Source organism: Canis aureus, chromosome 21, assembly GCF_053574225.1.
Source record: "Canis aureus isolate CA01 chromosome 21, VMU_Caureus_v.1.0, whole genome shotgun sequence".
NCBI lineage: Eukaryota > Metazoa > Chordata > Mammalia > Carnivora > Canidae > Canis > Canis aureus.
The window spans coordinates 22,696,070-22,711,883 of record NC_135631.1 but is presented as its reverse complement, the minus strand read 5'-3'; the positions used below and the strand labels follow the sequence as shown (position 1 = coordinate 22,711,883).

Genomic DNA, 15,814 nt, shown 5'->3' with positions numbered 1-15,814 from the left:
AGAAGTTTGGGAGAAGGAAAGGTAAACAGGTCAGAGTGATCATTTACATCACTCAGGAAAGCAATAAAAGCATATCACATGCCCTCTCCGCACGACCAGGTCAGAGTGGTATGGTCAAGAATAAAAACCATGCCCAGAGAAGGCACATGCGCAGCAAGGTAGACGAAAATGGCTGGGTGGAGAACTAAAGAATGAGGTGGTCTCACTTCATGGGCCAAACTCAAGGAAAGTTGGGAGCGAGAATACTGGAATTATGCCGTCATGGGGCCTCCCTCCCACCCAACACAAGAATGTCCTCCACTAGGTGAACCTGGCTTTCTACCTTACAAATGTAGCATCCGGCCTCTCCTCCTTGCTCTAACAGATCAACAGTCCTAATTTTTAACAGCCTTCCTCATACACACTAATGTACATGTGATCCGCCTTCAAAACAAGTATGGCAGGAAGAGCTTCAACAGGGTGAGCAACACGGGAGTCCAACAGGAGGACAAAGACTAGAATACAAAGATCCCCAACTTCAAGGGCTGTTTAGGGCAACATTTGATGAGAGAAACCCACGTGAACCAAACAGAAGAGAGTATTTATTAGAAGGTGAGGAGAAGGATGTCATATATTTGCTGAGAAGAAAAAAGTTAATGCAATGAAGCTGTATTAAATAAAACGAAGAGTGGGGGAATGGACCGTGGAAAGCAAATTTTTAAACATAATTTCTGGGGGAAAAAAAAGTGCAAGGCTTTAGGGAAATAAGATAATATCTTGGTGTAAGCAGCGGTCTTACCTCATAATGCCCTCTTTTCTCATCTTTATGTCATAGGGAAGTAAAAATGGACAACCTGAATTAAGGGTCCCCTCTCACAGAACCCAAGACAAAAAGGAATGAAAAGCAGTTATTTAATGCATGTGCTTACCTTGGGGGATGCTATATTCCAACTATGTCTTCAAAAATACTACAAAATAAGAAATTAAATCACCACTCTAGCTTCCCTTTTCTATTCTCCAGGTGGATTTAGAGTCAGGAAAAATGTGCACATTAAGATTTAGAGTAATTTCACCCAACAGCATTCCAAAAGTGTTTAGGGAGTCCCTACCCTGTCTTAGGTGCTGGGGATTACATTACAGCAGCAAACATCAACATTCCTGCTCTCGTGGAGCTCACAGTCTACGGCGGTATTAAATGTTATATTATTTACTGCAGCAAAAGCTGATGGGTAGCTTAAATACACAAAAATAAAGGAAGGGTTAATTAATGAAATATTATGCCACCATTAAGAATTTTACCCACAGAAAAACTTCAATAACAGTGAAATGATCGTAGAATTTAGGGGATATAATTACAGGTCATTTAAATTTTCTTTAGATTTCTTTTTTCTTTCCTAAATTAATTTTTAAGTCAGAAATTCCTTGCCTACATCTAATCAAATATCAGAAGTTTTTCAAATTATCTACATTTTGTATTGACTTAAGGCAATGTGATACACCTTCACGTCATAAAAAACATTTTTAATGAAGGGACTGTATCACCACAAGTATCCACTTCTAATCACCTTTCTAATTACTTTCTAAAAAGTCCTTAAATTATGCTTAGTTTTCACTTGCTCGGGTAAAATTTAAAAACTGAAATTTTCATTTGGAGTTAACGTACCACATCATCAGCTTAAAATAACTACTTCTAAAAACAAAGAAACATGATAGATGCAAATCATTTTTATGAGGAAAGTCCCTAAAGAAGACTCCTCTTCTCCAGTTTCTTTCTCCAGAGAAATAATGATAACTCAGAGAATGGGCTGCTGCTGAGCACAGGCTCTTTAATGTTAACTACCGTTAGTGCATTAATGATAAACATACGCAATTTTTTAATAGTTTTAAGATCTTTAAAACTGGGGTATGTCTTGCTATCTGTGGCATCTTAGCAATGAGTCCGGGTTGGGACAGGCGAGGTTTTTTGTCTTCCTAAGTAGTGTATAGAATACTGGCACATTTCACGGTACACAGCATCTCAGATTCAATGAAAATAGATGTTCGTTCAAAGCTGGGAAAGTGTGGTCTTAAAATCCAACTCAAAAGCAGCTATTTTTATTTTTTTTTAAGATTTTATTTATTTATTTATCCGAGAGAGGGGGGGGGAGAGAGAGCACAAGCAGGGGGTAGGGGTAGAGAGAGAGAGGGAGAAGTAGACTCCCCATTGAGCAGGGAACCTGATGCGGGGCTCGATCCCAGAACCCCGGGATCAGGACATGAGCCGAAGGCAGATGCTTAACCGACGGAGACACCCCGGCACCCCAAAGCAGCTATATTTAGTGGGTAAATATAATAAGGGATTGTGACCATTGTGTTTGGCTGCAGGTCAGTGACGCTGGAGGCCCACGTTCCATGGAGCAGGCCAACGAATGCAGAGGAAGGAAGGAAGCGGAGGTGAGGAATGCAGCGTCCCCAGCACGGCGGGGAGAAAAGGAAGGGGGGAGAGGTGGTGCCTCAGAAAGAAGGCAGTGGGCGCCCCGTGTCCAGTTCCACGGTCAGTGCCGTGTGCTGGGCTCTGTGACCCACCTCACTGTGAGTACAGTTTGATTTTGTGCTGGTTTAAGGGCAAACTTCCAGCAGGCTCCAGCATTTAGACTTTTGGGTTTTGGGAGGTTTTTGTTGTTGTTTGTTTTTTTAAAGGTTTTATTTATTCATGAGAGACAGAGAGAGACAGGTAGAGGCAGAGGCAGAAGCAGGCTCCATGCAGGGAGCCCGATGTGGGACTCGATCCCGGGACTCCAGGATCAGGCCCTGGGCCGAAGGCAGGCGCTCAACCGCTGAGCCCTCCCAGGCATCCCCTTTAGAAGACTTTCGAACTAGCAGGTGCAGAGCAGCGAAAGCCAGCCAGGGCTACAAACCACCACAAAAACAGCCAGGCTTGGAAGAGGGGGCCTGATTAGCTGAGCGCAGTCAGCTGAAGCTACCCCCTGCACCAGCTGAGAGGGGCAGAGGGTCAGCAGAGGACGACAGGAGAGAGGAAGGGGGAACACGAAGCCCACCAATGGCAGGGCCCCCTGCAGCCACCTGAGAAGGTTGAGGGGAGCACAGGGTGGCAGGCTTTGTACAGGTGCTAGGGAGACACGGCAGGAGGCGGAAGGAAGTCTGGGCTTGTCTGCGGGTCGAGGACACAAAAAGCAGCCACAGGGCACCTGGTCACATCAGAGAAGCTCAGCCATCCCAACCTGGACCCCTCGTGATGCCATCCGGAGGGCGCAGCATTAAGAACACGGGCCCCTCGGTCACACTCAGTTCAACACTCATTCATTCATTCCACTGACATCGTCCCCTCCCCTCCTCCCACCCCCACGGACCACAGCCTGCCCCGCAAGGGGAGCCTCTATGTTCCGCACAAACGGGACAGGCTGCAGTCCTGGAGGAGGGAGGCCAGAGGGCCCGGCGGATGGAGGTGGGCCAAACCAGAGCCAGGCCCTGCCATCGGTGCCCTTGGTCCTTGCAAGCACCAGACCAAAGAAACAACATCCCAGGATGCCAGCTCTGAGCTTTCTCTAGTAATAGGATGGAGGGTGGCTGTTCTGGTCCAGAGCTAACCAAGGACAGAGGATCAGTGCAGTTGACAAAGCTGTACAGGATTTCCAATTTCCCTTCATGACTACCATTTCTGAAGCACCTGCCATATCCAAGGCTTTCTCCTGGCTACCTTGACATAAGTCACCTCACTTAAGCCTCCAATAATCCAGGAAGACACATGTGATTATTCCCATTCAATGGGTGATGGCTGTATGATCAGAGAATTTTGCTGATTTTACACAGATTTCAATATTGGGGCACAGGTTTGCTTGTTATAAATAACAAATATGATGGGCCAAGAGATTTCCTCCAACTTGCTGATTATTATGTTATTGTTGTTATTTTTAAACTCAGATTATTTTAGAACTAGAATTTTTTAATGACAGAAAAGCTTTTTATTGCTGGAAAATTCTAAGAGCACACACTCTCCCTCTCAGGAAAAGCGGCATTCGTTTACATCTTTCTGGCTGACAACTACCCACAACATTCATACATGCTCCACCTGAACGGCTCTTCCTGCCCCTGCCCCATGCCATCCCTCGAGCTGGGCATCTCTTGCACTCCACAGAACAAAATATTTATAATTTCCTATATGCTTCACTGTTTTCCTCTCTAGGTGATATACTCATTATAGATCTATAACCCTGACATCTGACATGATGCCGTTATCAACAAGTACACACAAAAATGCTTCTGTGGGATGCCTGCATGGCTGTGTCGGTTAAGCATTCGACTCTTGATTTTGGCTCAGGCAGGTCATGATCTTGGGGTTATGGGATCAAGCCCTGCTTCAGGTTCCATGCTTAGCACGGAGTCTGCTTGTCCCTCTCCCTCTGCTCCTCTCCTTGTACTCTCTCTCTCTCTCTCTCTCTCAAATACATAAAATCTCTTTTAAAAAATGCTTGTGGATTCAACATGTGAATAAATTAAACTATGGACCAACACAAAATGGCCAAGAAAGATTATTTCTAAGTAGGAGGAGGAAGCAACAAGTCTATCCGTCTTCCTGTATCTCCATTCCCAAAAATAAATGGGAAATATCTTAAATTATAACTTCAAATTCTGATCAAACACCTTTAGACAAATGTTTATGAAAACTGCTGCAGAAATTGGCAAAGGAATATTTTGGCTTGGCTAAAAACTGACATCATGATTCAAAGGACAGACTCAAAGTAAAATTCCATTTTGGCTTTGCTCTTTCTATTTTTTGGCTGGAGTTAAGACATGAACGAAGAAATTTTCCTGGGAGGAATAAGGTTAGCTTTCTCTGATAAAATATTCTATCAACAGTTTCCACTTCTACTAGTGTCCTCTGCTTACAGGAGCTCCAAGAACTTACCAAACATCATTCTTCCATTTTTTAATTGACAAAGATTGGTAATACAGCCCGTCCCTAACTTTCAATCCCAAAGAGTCATAATGACAGCTTCTCATTCTCAGAGATCAATACAGAATATACCTGACATTTTCTATCAAGTTATTGCTTAACACTTTACATTTATTCAACAAGATTCATCAAGTACCTACAATGTGCACACTCATGTACAGAAAACCAAGCACTGTCATGGCCCTCAAATTTCTTTGGGGGAGAGAGGAGAAACCAGAGTGCTCCAGGCCTCCTGGCTCATTCCAAGGGGGAGACCGGGCAGTTTGGGAAAAGAACCCAAGCCTGCACAGGGCACCCACCCTTCTTCACCTTGCAAGCCAGTGGCCACAGGCAGTACGCGTCCTTCAGCGCACATCCCGCTCTCCCAGGGGCAGGCCTGGTAATCTCCACTGCCTAGATGCAAGGGAGTAAATTCAACACAGGGGTGCAATCTCAGCAAGCTCTCTTGGCCAAAACACCTAAGCTGCTTCCTCCAATCAAGCCTCTACCAGTATTAAAGGTAACACTTGGCACTCCCTCATCCCACTCACTCTTGATTCAGCTTGGGAATGGAGTGTGTATGAGAGGTCTTACTTATCTCAAAACAACAATAATAACAGCTCGGTAAGTAGGTACTGTTCTAAACTCTACTTGGGTTATCACATTTAATCCAACTGTCTGAAGTAAGTAATAGTATAATCCCTGTTACACAGAAGAGCCACAGGGAAGTTATGCAACTTGCACCAGGTCACTCACTCAAAAAAAGTCAGAATCAGAATTTGAACCCAAGCAAACTAGCTCAAAAACCCAAACTCCTTAACCACAACACTAACGCATTCCTCAGAACAACAGAGCTAGCATGTCCTGTACACATTCTATACGCTAGGTGATCGACCTACATTAATTTATAAATGTATATTACATAAATGAGTCCTCAACAGTCCTTTAAGATAAGAACTGTTATCCCATTTTTAATATGGAGAAACCAAGCGGGAGAAAGGTGAAGTAACCTGCCCAGTAGTCAAGCCACAATTTGAATCCTATCTGAGTATAAACCCTGACCCTTCATTGCTTCACTAAACCACTATAAACTGTGTTGATAACCACCAGAAGATAAAGAGGAGCTTAAAAGACACACCAACCATCGCAATGTGTGAACCTTATTCAGATTTGGGCTTGAACAAAGCATTACAAAGGAGACAGACAGATGTGTCAAGGGTCCCCAAGACCACCCACCTCCAGGTGATTCCCTAGGAGGAGTTAGGAGACTCAGCACCTAGTCACAGTCAGGGGGTCATGAGTCATACTCATATTATAGCATTTTAATACAAAGCAGAACCCCAGCAAGGAGAAAGGCATGTGGAGTGAAGTCCAGAAAACTAGCACAAGCCTCCAGAGTCCTCTCCCAGGGGGGATCACGCAGGACACGCTTAATCCCCCAGCGAATTGTGGTAACACGTGTGAAATGTGGTCTAGCAGGGAAGCTCATTAGAGACTCAGAGCACAGGGTTTACACAAGGAGCTGACAGTGGAGGTGCCCTCTGGCTCCCAGCAGGAAAGCAGGCGTTCAGTAAACACCACACTGTTTGCACGGCTCTTGCACAGTCAGCTGCTCTTATCAGCTCAGGTGGGAGGAGCCCTCCCGAAATGCAACTTCCAGACACCAGCCAAGGGCTGGCTACCCTTGCATGGAGGCCTCTGCAAAGACAGTCGTCTCAGGTCTGTAGATGAAATCATTTCTGCACAGAGACAATCAGGGAAAGTGAACACACTGGCCAGCTGAGGAAGGTAGACATCACTGCTCCTGTTCTAGATGTGACAATGCTATTCTTAAAGTCCTCATCTTCTGGCAATACAGGCACTTGGAAGGTTCATTGCACAACCCTCTCTACTCAGTTCTGGCTTGAAACTTTCCACAATATAAAGAAAGGTTCTGGGTTTTCTCATATCAAGAATCAAGGAGAACTGTCTAATAAAAGAAATAAGAGGAGGTGAAGTGAGAGGAAGGAAGAGCTGCCTCAAGAACTCTGCTCATTCTGACCTCGCTCCATACTGAATCCTTTCCTTTGGCAACTCGTTCCATCAAGACAAAGGGCATAATTCAGCACCACACACAAAATACACACTAGACAACCGACCAGATGGTTAATACCGGCTCCTGCCCAGAGAGGGCTTATCATCACTAGAAGATGGGGAAAACCCTAACTACCACATAGGCCATTTAATCCTAAATTCCAGATGCTGTCTGATGGGCTTTGCTTGTTTTTTTTTTTTTTTTTTTTTTTTTTTAAACCTCAAGACATCCTCAGCATCAGAAGGTGCCCCACCTTAAGGCCACATCACACCAGGGTGATTCACAAGATTAAAATACATGAAGTGGTAACATTGGGAAATGTTTCTGATTGCCTTAATGACCAAAAACTATGCTTCCTGGGCTATACGTGGAGACTTCATCATCGGGACGTGCTTTGTCTTCTAAGTGGACCATCCTGGTCAAGCCACCAAGTGCCTTGTAGAAGTCAATACCAGTAGGTCATTCTCAGCTCAAGAAGGAAGACTGATTTTCATTTCACTTTACTCATTGTGAACGTTATCCAGTACCCTCCACCTAAGGTATGGCCACTCAAAAAAATATCACACATATTTCATAACGTAATCATGGAAAATGTGAAATCTTTTCAAAAAGGGTAAGTAAAAAAAATCAAGCCTTTTTTTTAAAGTATGATGAATGCGCACATACAACATATTGAGTCTACAATTCTATACATTACTCAGTGCTCACCATGGTAAGTGCAGTCACCATCTGCCACCCTGCAGCATTACTATAATATTCAAACTCTGTTCTTTTTTTTTTTTAAGATTTATTTATTCATGAGAGACACAGAGAGAGAGAGAGAGAGAGGGGCACAAACACAGGCAGAGGGAGAAGCAGGCTCCATGCAGGGAGCCTGACGTGGGACTCGATCCCCGGTCTCCAGGACCACATCCTGGGCTGAAGGCAACGCTAAACCACTGAGCCATCCAGGCTGCCCCAAACTCTGTTCTTAATAAACAACACAAATGGATCCTGTTGGTACGAAACAAGGTATATTGAAAGCTTCTAGAGAGACCACTTCAGCAGTGTGCTAACTGCTACCATACGTGCAACCTTTATGGTCTTAGACAAACCACAGCCCATTGAGCAAGGAACAATAAGATCTATCAGGCACGCAAAGAATTGCCTGTCCGTGTGTTTCACACAGTGGGGGACAGGAAATGCAATGACAATCATGCAAATGACACAAGAAAATTAAAAATCCCAAGAAAGAGAACTAGTGGGTGGTTTTAATATTAGAGAAAAAATAAAAGTTGCCTTTTACAAAAAAGATAAATGTCAGACTTAAAGGCCACATGGTGGGATCTCTGAGCACACACAAACTGAGCACACCTCCTCCTTCACCCAAATGGGAAATGTTTGCTTTCCAAGCCAGGCTGTTTCACGTTAGTATGTGTTAATAGGAAAAGTGGCACAATTCTAATGTTTTCTTCTCCCTTCTTGGTGAGCTATCAATGCTTCTGGCAAGAAATGATCAAAACATTGCGAACGGTGGAATGGTGTTCAATCGTTAGTAAATATTTAGAACAATCCTATCATGAATAAAACCTTTAAAATACACAAAATAATAGCTATTGCAAGAGGTTTTCTCTGCCTTGAAATGATCTTAAATAAGTCTGGGAGGACTGAGAATTAGCCTAGTCCTTCAATCTTTCAAAACAGTAGGGAATAGGGGCAGCCCAGGTGGCTCAGCAGTTTAGCACCGCCTTTAGCTCAGGGCCTGATCCTGGAGACCTGGGAGCGAGTCCCACATCGGGCTCCCTGCATGGACCCTGCTTCTCCCTCTGCCTGTGTCTCTGCCTCTCTCTCTGTGTCTCTCATGAATAAATAAATAAATAAAATCTTTAAACAGTAGGGAATAAGAGGAAATGAGAAAGAAAGACTCAAAATATGAAGGACAGTAGATCCACAAATGTGAAAGATTCCTTGGCTCTTTTTATTAGAAACTACAGCAATCACAGTACTCAGGAAGAAAGTAAAGAATAAAAACAAGAAGAAAGTAAACAAAAATAAAGATCCGCTTTTACATTTTGCAATCAGCCGATCTTTTTTATCTAGAGAAAAATACGGAGTGGTCTAAATATTGGCTAAAACAAATGAAAGTTTAGAAATTTTGATTCCACTTCTCCTGTCTCTCTCATTGCCACACTATGACCCAGGTAGTCCCCAAGTGAAAAAAAAAAAAAAAAGGCATATGTTCATAAGGAGCTCCCAGTCACCCCTTCTCCATCCCAAATGTTGGCAGTATGATAACAACGCAGGTATTATCAAATCACCCTAAAAGATACATAAATCCTCATGTGTTCTGTCTTATGACTCAGTGACGGGAATGGATGGACCAAGACCCAATCTCTCTCCCAGGTAATAAAGGAACTGTTAAAAAAACAAGAAGCTTGAAGTGTTCAAATTCTCTAATTTTTAAGGGATCAGAGGCTAATAACTAAGCCTAAGCATCCAAAAGGAAGAGCATTCTAACTGATGAGCAAGAATGTTCCTATTTAAGTTCCATCCAACGTGACTGGGAATAGCTGGAGAACTAATTCCTTCCCTTCAGTGTATTTCGAGAGAAAGAGAAAGATTTTTCAGAAGATCTAAGTCATACCTATGAACATATTTGATTCAATGATCGCTTATTAAAATTTACAAAGCTCCCAATTCACTTGCCAGCAACAAACTCTGACTACAGGAGAGATTCTCAAAAAACTGCTTTTACATTGGTTGACATCCTGGCTCCAAAGGATACACCTAGCTTGGCATTCTGCACCTGGTGCTTGAGGAAGGAGACAACAGGGTGCCCTCCTATAGTAGTTCCAGAAAGTTCTCACAGTCTAGCAATAGATGTAAAAACCAGGGGGCACCTGGATGGCTCAATAGTTTAAGTGTCCAACTCTTAATTTACCCTCAGGTCTTGAGTTCAAGCCCAGTGTTGGGCTCCACTCTGGGCATGGTGACTACTTTAAAAAACTAAAATTAAAAATAAAGGCACACCTGGTGGCTCAGTCAGTTGAGCATTCGACTCTCGATCTCAACTTGGGTCTTGATTTCAGGATTGTGAGTATGGGCCCTGCATTGGGCTCTAAGAAAAAAAGACAGAGAGACAGGAAGGAAGGAAGGAAGGAAGGAAGGAAGGAAGGGAGGGAGGGAGGGAGGGAGGGAGGGAGGGAGGGAGGGAGGGAGGGAGGAAGGAAGGAAGGAAGGAAGGAAGGAAGGAAGGAAGGAAGGAAAAAGGGAAGAAAAAACCAGAGAATAAGAGGGAGGATGTTGATACAGAGTTGCCCATTTATATGGAGGCATTTGCCAAGTACAGGGAGATTTAAAAAAACAAAATACACCCGCACACACATCATCATCATCATTATCATAATTTTCTAACAGAAAGAATATTTTAGTAACAGAAAGTAAAAATGATATCTTTTTTTTTTAAGATTTTATTTATTTATTCATAGAGACAGAGAGAGAGAGAAAGAGGCAGAGACTCAGGCAGAGGGAGAAGCAGGCTTCATGCAGGGAGCCCGACATGGGACTCGATTCTGGGTCTCCGGGATCACGCCCTGGACTGAAGGCAGTGCCAAACCGCTGAGCCACCTGGGCTGCCCAAAATGACACAATCTTTTTAAAGAAGACTGTATCTGTTTGCCCATCCCCACATTACAAGAAATGGCTAAGCAGATTTTCCTATGGATCATATGGTTTGGACAGCATAGTAGGGTCAGCTACCTGGAAAGGAGAAGACTGCATTTCCCAACTGCCCTTACTGTTAGGTGTGGCCCATTGGAGCCAATGTAGTCAATGGAAGATGAGCAGAGGTGACCCACATCACTTCCAGCCTGGTCCCTAAACATCCCACACACCCTCCTCCACGTTCTTAACCTCCTATGGCTGGATGGTGATACCCAGGACAACCTTTAGAGGTAAGTGTTGTCAAAGGGGGAGCCTCTGTCTGCCTGGAGCCCTCAATAACTATGGGCAGTAGAGTACTCACCCAAACTTTGGCCCATCATGTAAGAGAGAAATAAATTTCTAATATGTTTATCCTATTACATATTTTGGAATTATTACAGCACTTAGCCCACATATGATTTAAAATATGAGCCATATGAATCAATAATAAAAAGACAATCTAATATTTTAAAGCACAAAAGAAAAAAAAAATAAAGCACAAAAGATTTGAACAGATATGTCAAAGAACATATACCAATGTCAATAAGCATGTGAAAAGATGCTCAGTTCCCACTGGTCATCAGATCAATGCAAATTATCAGTGAGACCATCACTTCATACCCACAAGAATGGCTAAAATTAAATGACAACAGCAAGGTTGACAGAATGTGGAGCAATGGAACTCTCATATAATGTTGATGGAAGTGTAAAATGGTAAAAACAAACAAACAAAACTTAGGAAAAAGGTTTAGCAGTTTCTCATAAAATATTCACTTGTACCCAGCAATTCTACTGCTAGGTATTTCCTAAAAGAAATGAAAGCATTTGTGCACGAAAATACTTGTGTAAGACTTATCATTGCAGCTTTATTCAGAACAGCCAAACCATGCAAATAGCCCACATGTCCGGCAACGAGATACACACATGGTGCTGTATTCATTCAATGGACTGTTACGCAGCAATAAAAATAATAAACTGCTGATACAAACAACATCATGAAGGAATCTTAAAACTTTTTTTTAAAGATTTTTATTTATTTATTGATGAGAGACACAGAGAGAGAGAGAGAGAGAGGCAGAGACCCAGGCAGAGGGAGAAGCAGCCTCCACGCAGGGAGCCCGATGTGGGACTCGATCCCGGGACCCCAGGATCATGCCCCGAGCCAAAGGCAGGCGCTTTAACCACTGAGCCACCCAGGCATCCCTTTAAAACTTTTTTTAAGTCTTAAAACATTTTTGCTGTATGAAAGAAGTGTTAACACAAAAAAGTACGTAGGTCAATGGTTAAAAAGATAGCAAAACAGTGGTGGAAACAGCATGAGGGAACTTTCCAGGGCGACACTAATTGTCTATATATCTTGATAAGGGAATAGGATTCACAGGTGTCAAAATATCATGGGATGGTACACGTCATATTTGTGTATTTCACTGCCCTATTATCTTAAACACATAATCAAACACTGAACTGAAAAGTAGCTGTGAGAAAAGGGGAGGTTAATGGATATACGAAGTGATGGACATAGAATAACATGTAATAAAAAATACATAGCAAAATGTAGTCAATATATAAGTATTGAATGCATAATTCTTTCAACTTTTCTGAATGTTTGAAATTTCACTGGAAAATTATAAGGCCTATGAGACATATGCAAAATTCCTTTTGGAGGACTGGGCATGGGAGGGAGTAGTCACCTCAAAGAAATGAGCAGGTTTACTGAGAGCAGGTAAAAATGAAGAACAACAAGACATTAAAGTGACTGCCAATCAGGACCATGTACACAGTGCAAAGACCTGCCAGAGGCAGAGGAGACGACAGTATTGCCACTACGAGTCCCCCCCAACTATAGATGTGTTTGGTGAGCAGGCAACCATGGAGGGTAAATCACCAGTAGCACTGTAATGATTTAACAACAGTTACTGATTCTCAAAATGAAGAGGCAAGCTAGTCTCAGAACAAAGTGTGGGGGAGGGGTGGTCATTTAAAAATGAATTAATTGTGGTTTATGCAAAACTCACTACAGTATGTGTATTGTTTGCAGTTCACAGGGTATCATGAGAACTTCAATGTGAATCAGGATTTGGCAACTACTGGATATGGGAAGAATCCTGGGCCCCAACTGGTAAGTTCTCATCTTGACTCTGCCACTCACGAGTTGCCTGTCCTTGATTAAAGACTCCGTGTCGCTCTGGTTCACTTTAGGAATTCATGAAAAACTGAACTAACCCTCCTGGCCTATATTAAAGGACACAACGAGGGATCCCTGGGTGGCGCTGCGGTTTGGCGCCTGCCTTTGGCCCAGGGCGCGATCCTGGAGACCCGGGATCGAATCCCACATCGGGCTCCTGGTGCATGGAGCCTGCTTCTCTCTCTGCCTGTGTCTCTGCCTCTCTCTCTCTCTGTCTGTGACTTAAATAAATAAATAATAAATAAAATATTTAAAAAATAAATAAATAAATAAAGGACACAACGAGAAGAGAGATGCGCCAGGGCCATAGGGTGGTGGCATGACAGCCTTCTCAAGAGCAGGGAACTATTAAGTAACCCACGGACACTTAGCATTAATACTCCAGTTCATGAATACTAACCCAGTTTTGAGAAAGAGCATTAAGACGAGGAAAAGCGTAGCTCTCGTCCTCTCTCTGCCACTAACCAGCTGCCATGGGAACAGGCCAAGTCCCTCAAGACTCTCTGGGCCAAGATGACAAAAGAAGACTCAGATCAGAAGCACTCTCAACTAATCCAACCTGCTCAAGGATGCTCTTTAAGGCTCTGCATCCCAGGATTACAGGGCAAGAACGCCTCACCCACCACCACCACCACCGAGCTGAGCTCCTTTCTCACCTTTAAAGTTCTTGTTCAGCTGTCATGTGCTTTGGGCAGCTTTCCAGCCAAGTCCCATCACTCCCTTTACACCTTACAGATAACCTACATTAGAGCCCTCACCCTGCTGCAGGGTGATCAGGGTGATCACCTGTTTACTCATGTTGTCTCCCTGCCTAGCCTTTGCGCTTCTCAACGCCGCAGTTCCTGGCAGGTGTACACCTGGTACTCAGCACAGCGACCAGCACGGCCAGCAGGTCAGGCGCTCAGCGCCAACGTGTGAATAAAGGCTGTAGCCTGTCCCTACCGGGGCTCCTAGCTCTCCAATGTCAGGCAGGGTTTTTCTTGTTTGTTTGTTTGTTTGTTTGTTTGTTTATGATAGTCACAGAGAGAGAGAGAGAGAGAGAGAGAGAGAGAGAGGCAGCCCGACGTGGGACTGGATCCCGGGTCTCCAGGATCGCGCCCTGGGCCAAAGGCAGGCGCCAAGCCTCTGCGCCACCCAGGGACCCCCAGGCAGGGGGGGTTTAAATGCAAATGGCATCACGGATGTGAAACTTCTTTATTTCGGCGATCCGTCCTCGCGACTGGTGCTGGGGGACCCCGAGATGATACAGCATTGTCACCCCGCAAAAATGGAAGCTTGTAGTTAATGCTTGAGCAAGGCCCAGGCTAGAGCCCCGTTGCCACTTCCCCCGCACCCCCCCCCCCCACAACTTCCTTTTCTGCAGCTGCAGCTCTCTGCCTCTTTCCGAAGGAGCCTTCCTTGCTCCCTGGAGCTGCGACCTCTGTCCCAGCTGGCAAAACTGCAGAATTCGGAGCCAACCACCCACGCCCGCGGCGGCCCAAAGTAAACCTGCAGGAGGGCGCTCCGGCCGGGACAGCACCCCCTGCCCCCCGCCCGGGGCACAGAGGCAGCGCCCACCCCGCCCGCGATCTGCAGGACAGCACCCCACCACCCCCCCGGGCACAGAGGCAGCGCCCACCCCCGGGGCACAGAGGCAGCGCCCACCCCCGGCTGCGATCTGCAGGACAGCCCCCCCCCCCACCCACCCCCGGGCACAGAGGCAGCGCCCACCCCCGGCTGCGACCTGCAGGACAGCGCCCCCCCACCCCGCACAGAGGCAGCTCCCACCCGGCCCGCGATCTGCAGGACAGCCCCCCTCCCCCCCCCCGCCCCCTGGACACAGAGGCAGCGCCCTCCCCGGGCTGCGACCTGCAGGACAGACTCCCCCCCCCCGCCCCGGGCACAGAGGCAGCGCCCTCCCCGCCCCCACCGCACCCCCACCCCCGGGGCGCCGCGGCGCAGGCGATGCCCGGGCCGTTACTCGCCGACGCCCAGCGCCCTGCGCCAAGCTTCGGGCTCTACCTGCGCGGCGCGCTGCTCCTTCCAGAGCTTCATCTGGTCGCTGGCTGGGTCCCGGCTGTCCGCCATGGTGCCCGCCCCGCCGGCCCCGCGTCCCCACCGCCGCCGCCCAGCCCGTCTTCCGCCGCGCGGCTCAAGTAGGCGACCTCGGCCTGCGCCGGTCAGCCCCGCCCCTCGCCCCGCCCCCCGCGGAAGGCCGCCTCCTGATTGGCCGCCCGGGCGCCAGGCAGGATGGGATTGGAGGAGAGGGGCGAGGCGCTGCGGCCCCGGGGAGGCTGAACCCGGCCCGGGAGAGGCGGGAGGGCTGCGGGGAAGGAGGTGTGTCGGGGGAGGGGGAGCCCCGCCCCTCTGCCCTCCAAACCCCGCGATTTCTGAACTCAGGTCTGGGCCCCGCCTTCCGGGCCCTGACTCCCTCCCGCCTCCAGTGCATCCTTCTGGAACCCGCCCAGACGCGAAGGTCGGGGTTGGGGGGGCGGGGGAGGGGCTGCCGATTTTGCAGAAGGAAAGCTAAGGTGCTGCTGGGTGGGGCTTTGCACCCTAAACGCGATCTCCGCTCTCAAGAAGTCAGAAATCCTGGCTTGAATTCCTCGGTGCAAAATGGATTTTTGACATACCCTAATGTTAGTGTCCTTTGCAGCTGAGGGATTGATGGGAAGTTGCAATAAATGCAAACAGCTAAGCTTTTAACGCGTTAGTTTATTCTCAAATGTCATGTTAGTTTAATCGGATCGTAGACTACATACACAGGAAAACTGCCTTTAAAAAAAAAAAAATGAGGATGGGCCGCCCGGGTGGCCCAGCGGTTTAGCTCCGCCTTCAGCCCAGGGCGTGATCCTGGAGGCCTGGGTTCAAATCCCACGTCGGGCTCCCTCCATGGAGCCTGCTTCTCCCTCTGCCTGTGTCTCTGCCTCTCTCTCTCTATGTGGGTCTCTCACGAATAAATAAATAAACCTTTAAAAAACAA

The 15,814-nt window shown here is 46.3% G+C and overlaps 1 protein-coding gene across 1 annotated transcript in view; it reads right to left on the bottom strand.

The window, feature by feature from the left end:
- CAT (catalase) overlaps positions 1–15,013 on the bottom strand; it is a 39,791-nt gene extending 24,778 nt beyond the window's left edge. Inside the window, exon 1 of the mRNA XM_077863557.1 lies at positions 14,854–15,013. Within this exon, the coding sequence (XP_077719683.1) occupies positions 14,854–14,919 (66 nt within the window). The 5' untranslated portion in view covers positions 14,920–15,013. The remainder of the gene's footprint in view (positions 1–14,853) is intronic.
- Positions 15,014–15,814: the final 801 nt, after the last annotated feature.